We start from the raw sequence: 15,283 nt of genomic DNA, 5'->3' as shown, positions 1-15,283 counted from the left end.
CGCGAGATGGGAGGGGGGCCGCAATGCTGCAAGGGAAAGCGAGTCTTCTGGGTGAGGCTCCACCGGCAGGAAGAAGAGGAGAGTCGACCTCTGCTGGCTGTACGTGACACAACCATTCAGAAATGTAAGAGGGTCCATAGATTGATATATGACACTACTACTACTACTACATCATCTACTACTTCTACTACTTCTACTACTTCTACTACTTCTACTTCTACTACTAGTACTACTACTACTACTACTACTACATCTACTACTTCTACTTCTACTACTAGTACTACTACTAAAAATAATAGTAATAATAACAACTACAAAATATCTCTCTAGAAATGTTTAATGTGTGCAAGGTGCTTCCCGCCGTTTACCCCAGAGACTGTTTCAGTTTGAGAGAACGATAGAGCGAGAGACACATACTAGCTGAGAGAGAGAATGAGATACTGACCGGGTCTACTGGCCCGCTTGAAAAAGGTGAAATCTTTCACCTTTGCAACTGTCTAATACATCAAATATTTATTTGATCTATGATCACTGACACTGTTGATCGTTCCTTTTCTTGAAGCATCCCATTGACTCCCATTCAACTTTTCAAAATGTTTCTATTAAGATTAACATTAGACCGAATGGAGAGGTGGGGATCAGCCAAAACTGTAGGTCGACAGATTCTGCGAAGCTTCCAAGTTTTCCTATTGGTCCAGTAGTTATTACATAAACCTGTTGACTGACAAATCAGAGATGAAAACATAACCTCCTTAGCAGAGGCTATAAAAACTCCACCCATTTATCAAGGAAATGTCACCAACATTAATAATTATTTAATTATTTAAACAACTTTAGTTAATCACAAGCTGCACAAACCAAGCTAGAGCAGCAGAGGAACCCAGCAGCCAGCAGGGGGCAGCCTGAGGACATCAAAGCAGACTGTGATTCTTGTAACGCGTCCGAAGATAAGGTTGGCAAGTGCTGGGTTATTCTCTAACAATAGGTTTTTAAAGTATGTTAAATCATCCAGTATCTAAAAGCCAAAAATATAAAAGTAACTTTTAACCCCTTGTGGACGAATGTCGCGAATTCACCTCAAACCCCATTCCGGTCTTAATGCCGCCGAGGTGACGATTGTGCCTGATGGTGCAAATACTACACATACCAAGGAAGGTATTGGAAGCACTCTGCCGCCATCTAGTGATCGGAGTGAAAAATATATACAAGCCACTTGGGACTGTGCAGCAAATTTATTTTGAGGTATTAAGCTGTATTTGAAATACAATGATTGTACAGAAACATATGTTGTTATTCAATTTCAAGAAAATGCAGCATTATTCTACATACCAGAGACTGGAAAATGTGTTAAATTAAGGTTATGCCCCATTATGCCTAATGTCGCAAATATGTCTCATACCTTAATTGCATATCTATTGTATGTGATATATTGAAATTAACAATCTCCTATTAATTAAGCATCTGTATGACAGCCAAAAACACAAATAATATTTTTTTTATATAATTAGAAATTAATTCAGGCATTAAGGGGTTAAGCAAGGCTGTCAAATATATGTAGTAAATTAGAAAATACAGCATAAAATGAAACGGACACACACGCATGATAATTGGTCCATCTTGTTAGCGTGCTTAGTTCCTCATGGCAATCATCAGGCGGTGTGGCCTAGTCGGTAGGGCGCTCGCTCTCCAACAAGAAGGACCTGGGTTTGAACCCCACTCTTTCCATTTTCAAGCTGGCAATATGCTGAACTCTTAAAATTGGCAGGATTTCTCCTATTAATTGCAAAATATCTTACACTGTGTAAATTAAAATGTATTAAATATAAAACCAGGAAAAAAATAATTAAAAAAAAATAACTGCGCGCGCAATTCCTGCACATTGGGCCTCTGCGAAGGATGTGTTCGATGGGCTTCTGCGCAGGATGTGCGCGCAGTTTTTAGTTTAATTTAATTTAATTTAATTTAATTTAATTTAATTTAATTTAATTTAATTTGTCATCATCATCATTTCTCCGCGCTGGTTCAGGGGTAAATGTTGCTGGTCTTCACAGGTGACTGACCTACGCAAGCCTGTAGCCGAGATTCCGACAGTAAGGCAAGGGGTAGTGATGGATTTCTTTAACAAGTTAGGTCTTTCATTCTCACTTTCCACATTAAAACTATGAAATTAACTTAACTATGAACTAATTCAGAATTTAAATGTTGAACTATGAACGTGAACTATTCATGTTTACACCTATGAACTAGTTATTTGAACTAGTAGAGAGGTGTGAACTTGCACAACACTGGATAATGAACTATTTCCCAATGTGAAAAAGCATGTGTAAAGTCTGGTATGCACTGCAGAGTAAAGAAGAATACATGAGACGAATTGAGGTAATCTCAATTTAATTTAGATGAATTTAAAAACTGTAAATCATTTTGTATTTATATAAAAGCAAATGAAGTCACTTTCTCCCACTCCGGTACACTAGGTGGCTGTAGGCAGCGCACGTTAGCACGCGCTTACCCGAGAAACAACAAAGAGAAATGGCGAAGAAGAATCAGGCTGGCCCTGGAGCGAAGAAGGAGGAAGTGTTGATTTTTCTTATGTGGTTCACTGGCGACCATCGTCACACTGTTTGGCTTTTAAACATCAGGTAAATCACCACATTGCCGCACATTATACTCGACCCTTAGACTATTACAAAAACGACGCCGCCCATAATCTGAAGACCGATGTAATTTACTGCCCACAGCTCTTTGTAACTGTCGCCTGCTAAGCTATCGAGATGCTAACATTCCCTGAGTTTACACATCCAGTCATCTGACGATGGAAGCTGGGTCAGCAGACACCCGAGGGCTGCTTCATCGTTTAAAGAGTTTGAACATGACTTAGCTGAAGAATTGCCCTGCTCAGTAGACGGCCGTGTCTTAATCGCAGCCGTCACCACCACCACCTCCTTTTTCACTAAAGTTTGTCTTTTGATATTTCTGCACTGGAACTTGTTTTTCTTTCTCCAGCAGGAACCAGAGAAATCCACGATGAACCTGGAGCGACTGCCCAATGAGGAGAAGCTCGGCCTCTGCAGAAAATACTACTTAGGTGAGAGTAGTAGATAATGAATCATGTCGGGATCATTTCATTATTTGTATTCAACTGCACCTCACCTCGTAGTGAGAGGGAGGATGAGCTATCAGTGTAGCTCCAGTGACTGGGACCTTTTTGTAAATTAATGTAGATTTGTAAAAATATACTTGATGTTGTTTTTTTTATTTCCCCCAGCTGGCTTTGCACTCCTCCCGTTCCTCTGGCTGGTCAATGTTGTTTGGTTCTTTCGGGAGGCCTTTGTGAAACCAACCTACACTGAACAACTCCAGATAAAAACATGTAAGTGTCAGCTTTACAAACCCCTGCTAAACTTGTCTAAATTTAATAAAACGCATCCAGAGAAATCTGCAGCAACAGTTACAGAAGTGTTATTAGAAAACCTTTTTTTAGTTTAAACAAGTTGATAAAATGCTTCTTCCTAAGGCTAGGGAATGCATTTTTGATGCATCTATTTTCTTAATACACCCATACACTCCTATTTAACTATAGGTTTTTATAATAATATTTTTTCCTTCTTTTGTTAAAGCTTATACCTAATTTAGTTGGACCCACTTAGCTCATCTTTACCTTTGAGTAGGACATTAACAGTTCAAAACAGCAATTCAGGTAGAAATTGGTGTTTAGAATTTTCTAGTACTTCCCCAAGTCAACCTGTGCCACTCGTGTTGTACGTCATCAAGTAGTTTATTTGCAATTTTACTCACTATATCTTTTAAAACAAAGCTTAAGACAAAGTCATATAATATAAAATGATTTTGTGAATTTCTGCTTTTCAGTTATGTAATCATATTTTGTGTATTTCTCCTCTAGATGTGAAGCGGTCAGGGCTGGGGTTGCTGTTTTGGGTAGCAGTACTCACCACATGGATTTCCATCTTCCAGCACTACAGAGCAGAGTGGGGGGCAGTGGGAGATTACCTCTCCTTTACAATTCCACTGGGCATTCCCTGAGATGCTTTTTGACAATAGGTCTTTTGAAAGTAACGAATGAACCACTGTAATGGACCAAAAAAATAAATCTTCAGTGAAATCTTTGGGTGATTTGTCTGGAGCAAAATTCAACAGCTAAATAACACGTTAACAGAGTCTTCATGTCTTCAAAAGATAAATGCTGTAGGACTTGAAATTTTTCTTTTTTTGTGCTAGCCTAGAAAACCAATAACGTTTTTAGAGAAGTGTGATTAATCCTGTATAGCAGACAGTGTCCACTGTCATGTACAGTATCTAATGACAAAACTGGATGTGCATTGAGGTTTGTTCAGGATATTGAACAATTGATTCAACATTTTTTTTCCTTCACTTAAACATTGTTTTTTTTGTTATTGTTTGTATGTGATTGTGCACCCAAAACAATTTTTACTTGTCTATGAATGGTGAATAAAAACTATCAAAACTTCCAAGTCAGTGTTGTACTCAGTGAAAAGTCAGAAATCCATACTTTTGTTAGAATATCATTATCCCTCTAGACTCCTATGTATCACTGTGGACATTTTGTTTGATGACTTATCAGTGAGCTATTTCTCTCTCTCTATATATATATATATATATATATATATACTCCTAATATTTAGCATTGTTACAGAGGTCTCCGACAATTGCCGGCGCCTGTTGTGAAACCCAATAGCTTGATCCCTCCAAATGTCCCCACTTCCCTATCATCGTATATGACTCATAACATAATCAGGGCCATTTTTAGTCACCCGAAGTCAAAGCTTAAGTGACAGGTTCCACATTACTAGCAGAGGGAACATGTGCCCTCTGTACATAACTGCTGACTTCACCTGTGTGTGCCAAGAACAGGATGTGTCGGCACGTAGAGGGATTTTCATGATACAAGGAGTCACCCAATAAAATTAATTTATAGGGAGTAGATTCAGGAATCCGGAGTCCTTTCATGGACATTGTGTATTCTCAGAGGGAAGTGGTAGCAACCACATTTTTTATGTATGTAATTTCACTTCCTTTTCCTATTTCTTACGGATTGTTAAAGATTCAACTACTCATCATAATGTATGTCAAATAGCTCCACTTAGACCAAGTATATGCATCAACACATCAGTAATAAGAAAAAAAAAGACAAATGGATTATGCAATAGCGCAGCTGGTATCCAGTCAACTCTTCTTTTTCTAAATTTCTTCGGAATGGAAAATGGACTTCGTCCTGCCACCCAGTCTGCCAGCTGGGGGTATCCCATGGGAGAAGGTTTTACCACCTCTCATTCCTCGGCTGAACGGGACATTGTGACACTTCCAAGTAGATTTCTTTTAATACTTTACTTGTAGTGGAATATCTTTTTACATGGAGCTATGTTGTTTTATTTAAAAAAGATGTGACTGCTTCTCCCCTGCTGTGAGAATGAGTGATGAGGTGAAAGTGGTTTATTGGTAGCACATGTGCTCTGCCATGTGTTTGACGCCCCTGCTGTCACCGTCTGTCTGGTGTCGGCTCACGAGGGTCAACAACACCGTCTTTTGAACTTATTTTTGGCGAGACCTTCCTTGACGTCCAGCCTTAAGCATTTAGTTGCTCAACATGGCTGACACACGACACAACAGCGACACAACTTGATACAATAGTCTATTCCCATCGACCCCTGGCATAAACTGCAGGCTACCTCATTGATAATAGTTAATAAACATGTTAAATGCCATAAGCCCGCAACAGCTGCACCACAGCCCAAACAATACCCTCCTATAAGGCCCTGCCTGAACACCCAAGGGTATACGCATTCGCCCTGAACATAACAGAAGCAAGGTGCCCCACTACGGATTCCAAGCTCATTATGCAACTCTGGTATAAAATACACACTGACGCCACAACAACAGTCAGTCACCAGCAGCACCCGGAGGGAGAGGAGCCCGCAGCCAGACAGACGGACGCAGCAGCTCGTCACTGGAACACATATCTCTTTCAGGACTAAACACAAGCAGGTGTTGAACAGGGGGCTGTCCTTTTCCTTCCCAGCACTGCTTTGGTCAGGGAATTCAAGCAGAGGTAAGTGCTGTGGACCGTGTTGTCTGACAACGTTGTGGCCTCAGCTGGTGTCAAGTCAACTCTTCTTTTTCTAAATTTCTTCTGATTAGAAATGGACTTCGTCCTGCCACCCAGTCTGCCAGCTGGGGGTATCCCATGGGAGAAGGTTTTACCACCTCTCATTCCTCGGCTGAACGGGGCTTATGGACAACATAACTGGTCCCAGAAATTACTGATTCCAGAGGCTGATAATACCAGCTCGGCAGAGGTAAGTTGTTTTGAGAAGACAAAGCTGATTGTATTTATGTTGGATCAGTAGAACTGCATGAAAACTGATACCTAATAACCATTATTAACAATTTCAATAGGCTGAGAATACTAATACAAAAATATTTTTATTTTGACTAATACTGCATCTACAGTCTTCTTCAGCCCATAATGATTCCATGATGAATGCCATGAAAAGACAACAACTAATAGAGATGTCAACGAAGGGCAAATGTGGAAAATGGAATTTTCAGTTTGCTACTTGCTGCGCTTAGTTATTTTATGTCTATGTAGTAACACAGAGTATTTTTAACTGATTTTCTCAGGTGAACTGTGACGGCACTGGATTTACAGTTCAAGTTGATGTAAAGCACTTCAACCCAGAGGACCTAATGGTTAAAGTGATCGGGGACTTTGTAGAAGTTCAGGGGAAGCACGAAGAAAGAAAGGTTGGTATTTTTTGGGGGTTTGTTTGTTTACATCAGCTCTGATGTGCGTTATAGACTAAACTCATTTTTCTCTTAGAAGGACGGCCCTGGGTTTACTACCCGCCAGTTTAACCGCCGCTACCGGATCCCAAAGGGAGTGGACACCATGGCTCTGGAGTCGGCGATGTCTCCCGAGGGCGTCCTGATCATATCTGCACCTATGATGCAGACTGAGAACTCCACATCCCTGACCTAATCCCATTATTACCACACAGTCAAATCCCTCCACCATCACCACCATTTATGATAATAAATGCAACAGAAGACTTTATGAGCGCACAGGCACAAACAGAAATAACTTCAGGCTCCTTCAGTCCTAGCACTACTCAACACGTGCAAAAGGACACATTTGATCTGTTCTTGGCACGGTTTAAATATTCCCTGCTCTCAAAGGTTTGTATATACCGCCCTGTTATTACTCACCCATCTTTCATTATGTTTGAAGGAACCAGTCTCTGTAAATATTCCGTGTGCACATATAAAACTGCTGCTTCTTTTTGAGCAACTTTTGTAAAAAAATTCACTGTATTGTTATTGTGATTAATGATGCGTATATATGTATCTCCAAAATCTTTAATGTGGAAAGAACAAATAAACTTTATTTCTTTTATAAAAATTTTAAAAAGTGTCTGTGTCATGTGCCTCTGGATGATGTTGATGTAACTTGTTGCTCGTCCGGGAATTCCGTCAGCAAAGATTCCACTTCACTAAAAAGAAAAAAATATAGTAGAATTATACAGCAATTTATAGGTGACATGTTTAAATGATTCCAATAAGATTAAATGAGTGATGAGAATTTACATGAATTACGACAATTTGAACAGCTCAATGATGTTGTTTACATTTTACCTGATTTGCTCTGTCACCCATTTTCTTTGTTTCCGAAGAACTTGTAATAAAGTGTCGTCTTTAAACTCCTTTTCATCTGAATCTGAAACAATGAAAAAAAAATGCTAATGTAGGTCATGAGCAGCAAAAGTTAGTATGACCTCACAAGCAGTATGTGCTTATTAATACCACAAAATTCAAGCAGCATACGCAATAAAAATATTGACAGTTTGAGGTGTTTTGACCTAAGGGCTTGTACTCAGACCTATTGATAGGTCTGAGTATTTCCCCTACCATTAACTACAAGGTTGGTGCTCTGTGCTGCCGGAAACTCACCTTCAGCGTCTTGCAGCAGCTGTGAAATGACCTCCACAGAGTTCTGCGTGTTGCACAGAGGAGCTGTGGATCGTGGAGGTGCGAGAGAGGTGAAAGGAGGAGAAGCCGGAGAATCAGGAGACCCTCGAGCAGTGGATGAATCCATCGTAGGAAAGAGGACTTCTGAAACCGCCTGTCAGGGCCAAATGAGAACACCCTACTGGTTAATGACCAAAGTTATATTAACACAAAAAAAAATCAATACTAGGTTTGCAGAGCGATGGTCGCGCCTTTGAAGACCTGCTGTTAATGCAGTATATTTGTGTATACGAATTTTTGTCCGATTCTCATGTTATTCAAGCATGAAAGACAGCATATGAGGATTATTTCCCCAAAAATACAGTATTTCTTGGATTGAATAAATAGCAAGTGTCAATATCAGGAGCTAAGATTTATAAATCATCATAAACTGCTGCATATTGAGCATAATCACAGTGAACATCAGTTATTCTGCTTTGCAAGTTATTAAGGGAAACTATTTAGGACTATTGAATTAGTGAATCTAGAAAAAGAACATAAAAGAAAACAAGTTAAGTTGAAGCAAGGAAGAACCTTTGCGTGTGCTGACCTTTCCTAAGGCCCTGTGGACTGGAGAAGGAGGTGGTGCATGTTCACCAGCGCAGCTCCCAGCAGAAAACCTCTGGCTCCGCTCCTGTTGCTGCAGCTCTACCAAAGGCATTACCTTTTTGGGAAGTCTCCGCTGTGAAGAACTCCTCTTTGTGGAGCTCGGGACATCGGCACGTTCCTTGGCCACAGCATATCTGCAATGAATCTAGATTAAGCATTTAGGCTTGAATTTTGAATGCTGTGTGCATCTTTCAACACGTCACCTTGTTGATCTCTTTTGCTTTCGGATGGACGCTGCTGTCCTCCTCTCTGACTCTTTTGTCTGAGCTTTCTTGTTAATATCAGAGCTTCTATTGTGAAAAGGCAACTCTTCTTCATCTCCAGATGAGGCATTTAAGGATGATGAACCTTCACGAATAGGCTCTTCAGTGAAGTTATCTGTTCGGTTATCAGGGACTTGGGTCTTTTTACTGACAACTTCGGTGTGGAGTTCATCTGTCCTCTGTGAAATGTTTTGTTGTGCGCCAGCATGAGATGACTGAATGGGACAGGGCAAGATATCGCAGAGTAGATGCATGTGGGCGGGGACATGGGAAAGAGTCTGCTGCTGAGACACAGAAGAGCCAGAGACAACAAACGCAGGAGAGGGAGGTGGACCTGAAGCTGTGGGAAGCGTTGTGAGGGCTTCTTTGGCTTCTGGCAGGGGAGCAGTGATGAGAGGATGAGAATCTTTCTGAGAGAATTCAGGAAGTTGAGAATGTTGTTGGTGCTGTGGAAGATGCAGGAAGCAAGATGTTGAAATTATTTTGTAAATCTGAAATAAATATTAAACCAAGCGGAATAAATATAATTTCTCCAACCTTGTACGCATGTTCATCAGCTGAGGGATGGCGTAAACTGGAACCCCGCCAGTTAACCGTGGTACCATGTTGACTGGAGTGCTGCAGGGACTGAGGCCCCTCCCTGGCCTGCTCCATCTTTCTCCTTAAACGCCACTGGAACAAGATGTCCTCTTCAGGGCGTGTGGGGGGCCTCAAAGAGGGAATGACAGATGTTTGGGAGCCCACAGCTTGATTTGAGTATGAGCTGATCATCGCTGTAAATATTAATCAACACATTAAACAATAACACTGACCCAACAGCAGTTTAAAATTTCAATTCTCAAAAAAAAGTTTCCTCACCAGTGGTAGATGTAATAAAACCAGGAATCAAAGGTCTTCGCAGCGGCTCATCTATCCTGACCGGAGAAGAGAAATCTGAGCAGCCGAGGCCCTCTGAGCTGACAGGGACAGATCCATCACTCAGACTGCATTCCCTGCTAGACAGATAACAGGTGACTTACAGTTCAGGGAATAAAGTAACTTATTATTAATGTTACTCACTGGTCTTCATGCCCTCTCAGCAGGAGTCTGCCGGCCCTCTCCTGAATTTGAAGTATCTCTGAATCTTCAAATTCACCCTGGGAAGTGTCTGACAAAATCTGGGGGAACAGAAAAAGCCACTTATTATTCACAATAATTATTGAAGGAATAAAACTGTATCAATCAAATTTGTGACATTTGTGTTAATAGGCTGAATAAAAAAATTAAATCAAGCACAGTACACAACCTTATGTTGCTATTAATATACTAATGTTTGTTTATAATTTTGAGAGGGGGATACATTTGATATGAGCAAAGTGAAAGAACCATAAATGTATCAAACAAGGTTGCATAAAAGATGGCTTCCAAGGAATCTAGTAAACACAGAGGTTTCCAAATGGACATGTGGCATGGTGCTGAAATGCAAATATTTATATGCACACGTCGCTGGAATAAGGTCTCTCTCTTGCACATGAGCCTGGTTTAAACCAGGACAGAGTGGAGACCCAATACTCTATCATTACAGCATACGTAAAAAGATAGAATTATGACGGAATTGAAACTTTTCAACTTTTTAAAGAAACATTTCTCACAACTAAGCACGTCAATAGAATAGCAGGTTATATTGTGTCTCTTTCCTAGAAGACTCAAACTTACGGAAACTCTGCATGGAGAAGAGGTTCTGATATGACGACGCTCTCCAACTGGACTGAAAATGTCAGACACATGATCTTCTCTCAGAGGCTGGATGACCTGATCTGCTCAGAAGAAGAGATTACATAGAAGTATTTTTGTAAGAAAGGTTGTCGCCAACATCCGCATTTAGGAGCTGGCATCAGTCAATAACTCATACATTAAAATATAATTATGTAAGGAGAATACACCTTTATCTGCTCTTTTAGTTGGCGTTGAACTGGGAGGTAAAGATGAGGGTGACATCCACCAGAGAGACAGCTGCTCCTGCTGGCGCTCCTCTCGACTCTGTGGCTGACCATGGCGAAAACGATCTACGTATCTGGAAGAGCAAATATAAGAACCACTAATCAGTTTATATTTATCTCACAGTCTTTAATCACAGCTACTGTCACATTTTGCATTATTACACTGTTAAAAAAGTTCCAGCTCTATTTAGGAGGATAACAAAAGACACATGCACCACCATGTTCAATGGTTTGCTTTTAACTCAGTGAAACTAAAGCATACTTTGCCAGCACTGAATCCTGCTGAAGTCCGAGCTCAGAGGGAATTTTGGATGTCCCTGCTCTTGCGGCGGGTTTGAATCTCTCCATGTCAGACGGGGCTGCAGTGCTAGCAGGAGAAGAGGGCCAGGATTCTGAAAAGTAAGGCTGCCTGTCTTCGGCAGCCAAACGGTGATTATATTTGTCAGACGGCTGCTGGTTCGCTGGGTTTGGGGTGTGTATTTGTGGATTGGATCGCCGGGTTAAACGTGCAGGACTCAAAGCCTGCAGGAGAACATCCAAAAATGATGGATTTAGTGAAAGAAACACTGGAATTGGATGCGTCTCGTAACAATGTGTAAAGATCATACTGTTTTTTTCTTCTTTTTTGAAAGGGCCTGGTTACAGGATGGGTGGTAGTGGACCTTCCCCTCTCTGGGGGCTGGTTGGAAGGGATTCTGCCTTGTGAACAGAGCTCCACTGCAAAAACAACACATGTGACCAACTGTAACAATGAATAAGAGTGATTTAAAAGTGTGGTCTTCAGATTAAACAGATTTCATCGTTTAAAAAAAAAATGATGTCTGCAGATCTTACCTGGAGTTCATGTCTGGAAGTCACGGATGGTTCATAACAGAGGTTGTTTCTGTGTGTTTACTTCTGGTTGTACCTCAGCTCTCAGGCACCAGATTAAAGCTGCATACGCATTTCTGAGCACCTGAGTGACTTACGTCTCACTTTAATATAAAACAGAAAGATGTCCACGTCATCCGGCAGCATTTTGAGTACGTTACATGATTTGGTTCGTCCACAAAACAAAGTTACCATGGAACCAAACACCAGCGCCACACGATCCCTCGTGAGATTCTAAATGAGGCTTTAACCGCTGTTATCTTAAAAATAGATCCTTCCTGCTCTTCTTACTTTGTCATTGAAAACATAGATACTTTGCTATTGGTGGAAATTAAAACATTATCGATGAAAACAAAACAAAGCTTCACTCTTTACGGCGATCGTTACTTACTGCAAGGGAACCAGCCAATAGGCGCCGACTTCAAGATGATGGACATGACATTTACCCAATCACTTCGCATGTCGTCACGGCACAAGAGCCAATCACTTAATACGAGAGCAGCAGCGCGCGGAAGAGGAAAGTCTGTCACTGCTACGCTTTCCTCAAAATAAGCTAAGTTAGCATCGGTGATTTGAGCTAGCAGCTGCTACAGTTCGAGCTAACGTCAAAACAAACTCTCCACAGTGTGTTTCAAGTGAATGTATGGAAACAGAAAAGGGCTAACTATCATCCAGCTAACTGCAACAAAACGTGGATTGAGTTTGTGATTTGGCGTTGACGTTATACAATAGATACTGCTTGCGTACAACAACAGCAGCTAGCTAGCTAGTAGCAAACAATCGGCTGTCACTGTCTTACGTTGGGTCTGCTGAGTCGCGTAGGACTCTGTGCGTCCCGGTCACCGGCCGTGAACGTGTGGCTGCAGCAGTAGTTGTTCTTCTATCAATACCGTGTTGAATACCTCCGTCTATAAGGTGGAGACAATGCACCACGTCAAGATCAAGACTGAACGGCCAGGTAAGAGGACCACCAACACCCCCCCTCCTTAGGAAACAATTCAAAACATCCCACAGTGATTCATGTGTCACCATCTTAGTGTGTTTGAAACCTCTTTACATCACATTACGTCACTATTGTCACTATTCAAATGCATGAAGATAATGTGAGTTTCGTGAAATAACATACAGTTATTATGTGAAGTTGTTTATTCCCCTGTTTCACTGTTCTGCAGATGCGGAGGGGGCTGGTGCACGCACCAGATTGGATGCAGTGTTGAATAGACTTGTTGAGAAGACAGAAAATGAAAGGTTAGACTTATTGTTGTTGTTAGTTACATCTTTAATGTTTCAATGTGATTGCATTACAGTTAAACCCATGTCTTTGTATCTTGTACAGGGATCAAAATGAGGGGGAGACTGGGAAAACGTCAGCAGACTCTTTAAACAAGTAAGGATCAATTATTTGTATTTGCGCTGCACAGTTTCATACAAACAATGATACACTTGATATGTGTCAAATCTACATGAGAGTATAAAGATCTGTTTTCTTAAGTTCTGCTTGCTCTCTGCAGGGATTTGTCTCCATCGTCTTCTGGAAAAAGGCAAGTGGACAAATTGAAAGTGGAGCTGACATTATTTTTGTGTTAGTTGCTGTAAAATCACATTTCCCTGTGTATCTGTTGGTCTGTCAATGATTTACATCTATTTTAATCACATTACTAAGATGAATGAAAATGTACCAGAAGCAGTGACTTTTTCAGCACATGTTATAGCATTTCCATCTATGTTTTGCCTTTTATTTTCAGACCCTCAGCTCGATTTCCACAGCACCGGCGGAAGAAGCGAAAAGAGATGGAGGAGGGCTTACCAGAGAGCAATCAGCATAAACAAAGTAACTTAGTGCAAATCCTAAAAATAATACAACAGAAAGTTCTGCTGTAGCATTTGTCCTGTCCTTCAAATACTGTGACATTTTCCTTTTAATAAATTCGACAATTTCTAACCCTTTTCTCTTTTTTTTTTTGTCTTTCTCTATTTTCTAGATGCTTACATTATTAAGTTGTTTGATCGCAGTGTGGATCTGGCTCAGTTCAACACCAGCACCCCACTGTATCCTATCTGCCGTGCGTGGATGAGAAATAATCCATCTGTTCGAGAGCCGGCCGCTTACCCAAGCCCCCCACACAGCATGGTAGAGGAGGAGGTGAGACCACACAGTTATGTTAGATAACTTTTTAAAGTAAGGAAGCTACTTAATACAGTTGTATTCATAAATTCAATCTGAAATGGTCAAAGCATCATCTGAACCATCAGATCTCTCCGAGCAGAGGGAGGACACTTGACTAGGAATTCAAGTTTTTAAATCTTTATATTTTTTTTCAGACATGGTGTGAATTCATAAACTATAAATGGTTAAAATAAAAAAAGTTTATATGACGAAATCTAACACTAGTAGACAGTGGCATAGGTAAAGGTACAGTCTAAATAATGTTGTGATGTGGTCTGTATTCTGTTACTGTATTCCGTCTTTCAAATGTCTTTTGTCAGGTCTCAGATGTGATCAATGGTCAGATTGTGACCAGACTCCCCCCTCCAACCTCCTGTCCAATCAGCACCTCCGGTGAACCAATCAATCTCAGGATCCCTCATACCGAAAAACCCAGTGTTTCCAAGGTTCTGTCTAATATGTGCATGAAAATTATTAATGCTGTTTTACTTGACTTGTGAAATTTAGATTACACACATCGGTCATTACATGAAGTTCACGAACATAATGAATTATAACTAACAACATCTAAATGGTTTCTGTTTCCACAGTTAGCATCGACAGTTCCTGTACCAGGATCTCTCATATGTGACCACATGGAGCGTTGGAAGAAGATAAGGCAAAAGTATGCAGGTTATTAAAATCCATTTCAGTGTGTGAAAGCTTGATTTTAGTAAAAAAAACTGAAACACCCAAATATCTGGAGCAACTTTAACTGACGTCTTGTTTTTTGTTTTCTCAGATGGAAGGAGTGTTCCAATAAGAACCAATTAAGATACAGCGAGAGCATCAAGATCCTGAAGGAGATGAAGGAGCTCTATGATCGCTAATTGTAGCTGCTAGCTCACCAACTCGGAATGGACTTTTTGCAGTTGAAAAGGAAACGTGGAGTAAAACTCCAAGAGACAAGTAGACTCATACGAATGCATCAACTGAACCTGGAGCCTTAAATGAAGCATACGTCCGATGTATTGCAGAATTGTTTTTGCAAAGAATCTGTAAGTTTGGAGTGTGATGTGGGATTGTTTGGTCTGATGTGCTCTCTCATCAGCAGTATTTTTCAACAAAAACTGACTTGTGAATTGTCATCATTAACAAGATTAATTAAAGTTAATTTTGGTTTGTTCCAGTTTACGATTTGCTTCCTTGTTTCAACACATAAATGGTGGTTAAGATGGCCACTGATTAATGAACGGTGGTGGACATTAGAGGAGATTTTAGTTTTTCTTTAAGATAATATATAGGTAAAGTGACTCATCCTTCTGATATGCATAATAGCTGAAAATATAATTGGGATTACATTTTGTAATCTGAAA

The 15,283-nt window shown here is 40.5% G+C and overlaps 4 protein-coding genes across 12 annotated transcripts; 3 read left to right on the top strand and 1 right to left on the bottom strand.

Annotated features, from left to right (window-relative positions):
* The first annotated feature begins 2,485 nt into the window (after positions 1-2,485).
* psenen (presenilin enhancer, gamma-secretase subunit) lies at positions 2,486-4,490 on the top strand. 3 transcript variants are annotated; one of them, XR_008339862.1, is made up of 5 exons: positions 2,486-2,639; positions 3,004-3,085; positions 3,266-3,370; positions 3,902-4,101; positions 4,148-4,490. XR_008339862.1 is itself a non-coding variant. In XM_053432451.1 (4 exons), the coding sequence occupies exons 2-4, from the start codon at positions 3,025-3,027 to the stop codon at positions 4,039-4,041; spliced, it is 306 nt and encodes a 101-aa protein (XP_053288426.1). In that variant the 5' UTR covers positions 2,486-2,639; positions 3,004-3,024; the 3' UTR covers positions 4,042-4,490. The 3 variants fall into 3 exon arrangements, 2 of the variants coding, with proteins under 2 accessions (XP_053288426.1, XP_053288427.1); XM_053432451.1 differs by having other exon boundaries at positions 3,902-4,490; XM_053432452.1 differs by having other exon boundaries at positions 2,495-2,639; positions 3,007-3,085; positions 3,902-4,490.
* A 1,423-nt stretch (positions 4,491-5,913) lies between these two features.
* On the top strand, positions 5,914-7,444 carry hspb6 (heat shock protein, alpha-crystallin-related, b6). Of its 2 annotated transcripts, none has more exons than XM_053432994.1 (4): positions 5,914-6,085; positions 6,175-6,332; positions 6,658-6,780; positions 6,860-7,444. In XM_053432994.1, the coding sequence occupies exons 2-4, from the start codon at positions 6,177-6,179 to the stop codon at positions 7,013-7,015; spliced, it is 435 nt and encodes a 144-aa protein (XP_053288969.1). In that variant the 5' UTR covers positions 5,914-6,085; positions 6,175-6,176; the 3' UTR covers positions 7,016-7,444. The 2 variants fall into 2 exon arrangements, with proteins under 2 accessions (XP_053288969.1, XP_053288968.1); XM_053432993.1 differs by having other exon boundaries at positions 6,857-7,444.
* On the bottom strand, positions 7,377-12,187 carry proser3 (proline and serine rich 3). 6 transcript variants are annotated; one of them, XM_053432984.1, is made up of 14 exons: positions 12,153-12,187; positions 11,726-11,865; positions 11,500-11,608; positions 11,154-11,413; positions 10,835-10,965; positions 10,608-10,708; positions 9,972-10,069; positions 9,771-9,907; positions 9,450-9,685; positions 8,853-9,358; positions 8,591-8,783; positions 7,984-8,155; positions 7,669-7,750; positions 7,377-7,526 (listed from the first exon to the last, which is right to left on the bottom strand). In XM_053432984.1, the coding sequence occupies exons 2-14, from the start codon at positions 11,734-11,736 to the stop codon at positions 7,454-7,456; spliced, it is 2,109 nt and encodes a 702-aa protein (XP_053288959.1). In that variant the 5' UTR covers positions 11,737-11,865; positions 12,153-12,187; the 3' UTR covers positions 7,377-7,453. The 6 variants fall into 6 exon arrangements, 5 of the variants coding, with proteins under 5 accessions (XP_053288959.1, XP_053288958.1, XP_053288957.1 ...); XM_053432983.1 differs by having other exon boundaries at positions 11,954-12,168; XM_053432982.1 differs by having other exon boundaries at positions 11,726-12,168.
* Positions 12,188-12,254: 67 nt separating this feature from the next.
* Positions 12,255-15,101, top strand: lin37 (lin-37 DREAM MuvB core complex component). Its single transcript, XM_053432992.1, has 9 exons — positions 12,255-12,719; positions 12,934-13,009; positions 13,098-13,148; positions 13,273-13,302; positions 13,507-13,592; positions 13,744-13,904; positions 14,249-14,374; positions 14,519-14,592; positions 14,710-15,101. Exons 1-9 carry the CDS (start codon positions 12,686-12,688, stop codon positions 14,795-14,797), a joined length of 726 nt encoding a protein of 241 aa, XP_053288967.1. The 5' UTR covers positions 12,255-12,685; the 3' UTR covers positions 14,798-15,101.
* The last annotated feature ends 182 nt before the right edge of the window (positions 15,102-15,283 follow it).

The sequence above is a fragment of the Pleuronectes platessa genome, chromosome 10 (genome assembly GCF_947347685.1).
Source record: "Pleuronectes platessa chromosome 10, fPlePla1.1, whole genome shotgun sequence".
Classification (NCBI taxonomy): Eukaryota; Metazoa; Chordata; class Actinopteri; order Pleuronectiformes; family Pleuronectidae; genus Pleuronectes; species Pleuronectes platessa.
Note: the sequence above shows the minus strand (reverse complement) of the source record. Positions and strands in the feature narration are given on the sequence as shown.

What these genes read in the sequence shown, in the direction of transcription:
- proser3 (XM_053432984.1), bottom strand. An exon ending in CTGAGAGGGCATGAAGACCA is followed by an intron (nt 9,908 to 9,971) that starts GTGAGTAACATT and finishes TTATCTGTCTAG; the next exon opens with CAGGGAATGCAGTCTGAGTG. An exon ending in TGGGTGACAGAGCAAATCAG is followed by an intron (nt 7,527 to 7,668) that starts GTAAAATGTAAA and finishes TTTTCTTTTTAG; the next exon opens with TGAAGTGGAATCTTTGCTGA.
- hspb6 (XM_053432993.1), top strand. Translation starts at nt 6,177, where the DNA reads ATGGACTTCGTCCTGCCACCCAGTCTGCCAGCTGGGGGTATCCCATGG. An exon ending in ATAATACCAGCTCGGCAGAG is followed by an intron (nt 6,333 to 6,657) that starts GTAAGTTGTTTT and finishes TGATTTTCTCAG; the next exon opens with GTGAACTGTGACGGCACTGG. An exon ending in GGAAGCACGAAGAAAGAAAG is followed by an intron (nt 6,781 to 6,856) that starts GTTGGTATTTTT and finishes TTTTTCTCTTAG; the next exon opens with AAGGACGGCCCTGGGTTTAC.
- lin37 (XM_053432992.1), top strand. Translation starts at nt 12,686, where the DNA reads ATGCACCACGTCAAGATCAAGACTGAACGGCCAG. An exon ending in TCAGCAGACTCTTTAAACAA is followed by an intron (nt 13,149 to 13,272) that starts GTAAGGATCAAT and finishes TGCTCTCTGCAG; the next exon opens with GGATTTGTCTCCATCGTCTT. An exon ending in GAGCAATCAGCATAAACAAA is followed by an intron (nt 13,593 to 13,743) that starts GTAACTTAGTGC and finishes TCTATTTTCTAG; the next exon opens with ATGCTTACATTATTAAGTTG.
- psenen (XM_053432451.1), top strand. Translation starts at nt 3,025, where the DNA reads ATGAACCTGGAGCGACTGCCCAATGAGGAGAAGCTCGGCCTCTGCAGA. An exon ending in CTGCAGAAAATACTACTTAG is followed by an intron (nt 3,086 to 3,265) that starts GTGAGAGTAGTA and finishes TATTTCCCCCAG; the next exon opens with CTGGCTTTGCACTCCTCCCG. An exon ending in ACAACTCCAGATAAAAACAT is followed by an intron (nt 3,371 to 3,901) that starts GTAAGTGTCAGC and finishes TTTCTCCTCTAG; the next exon opens with ATGTGAAGCGGTCAGGGCTG.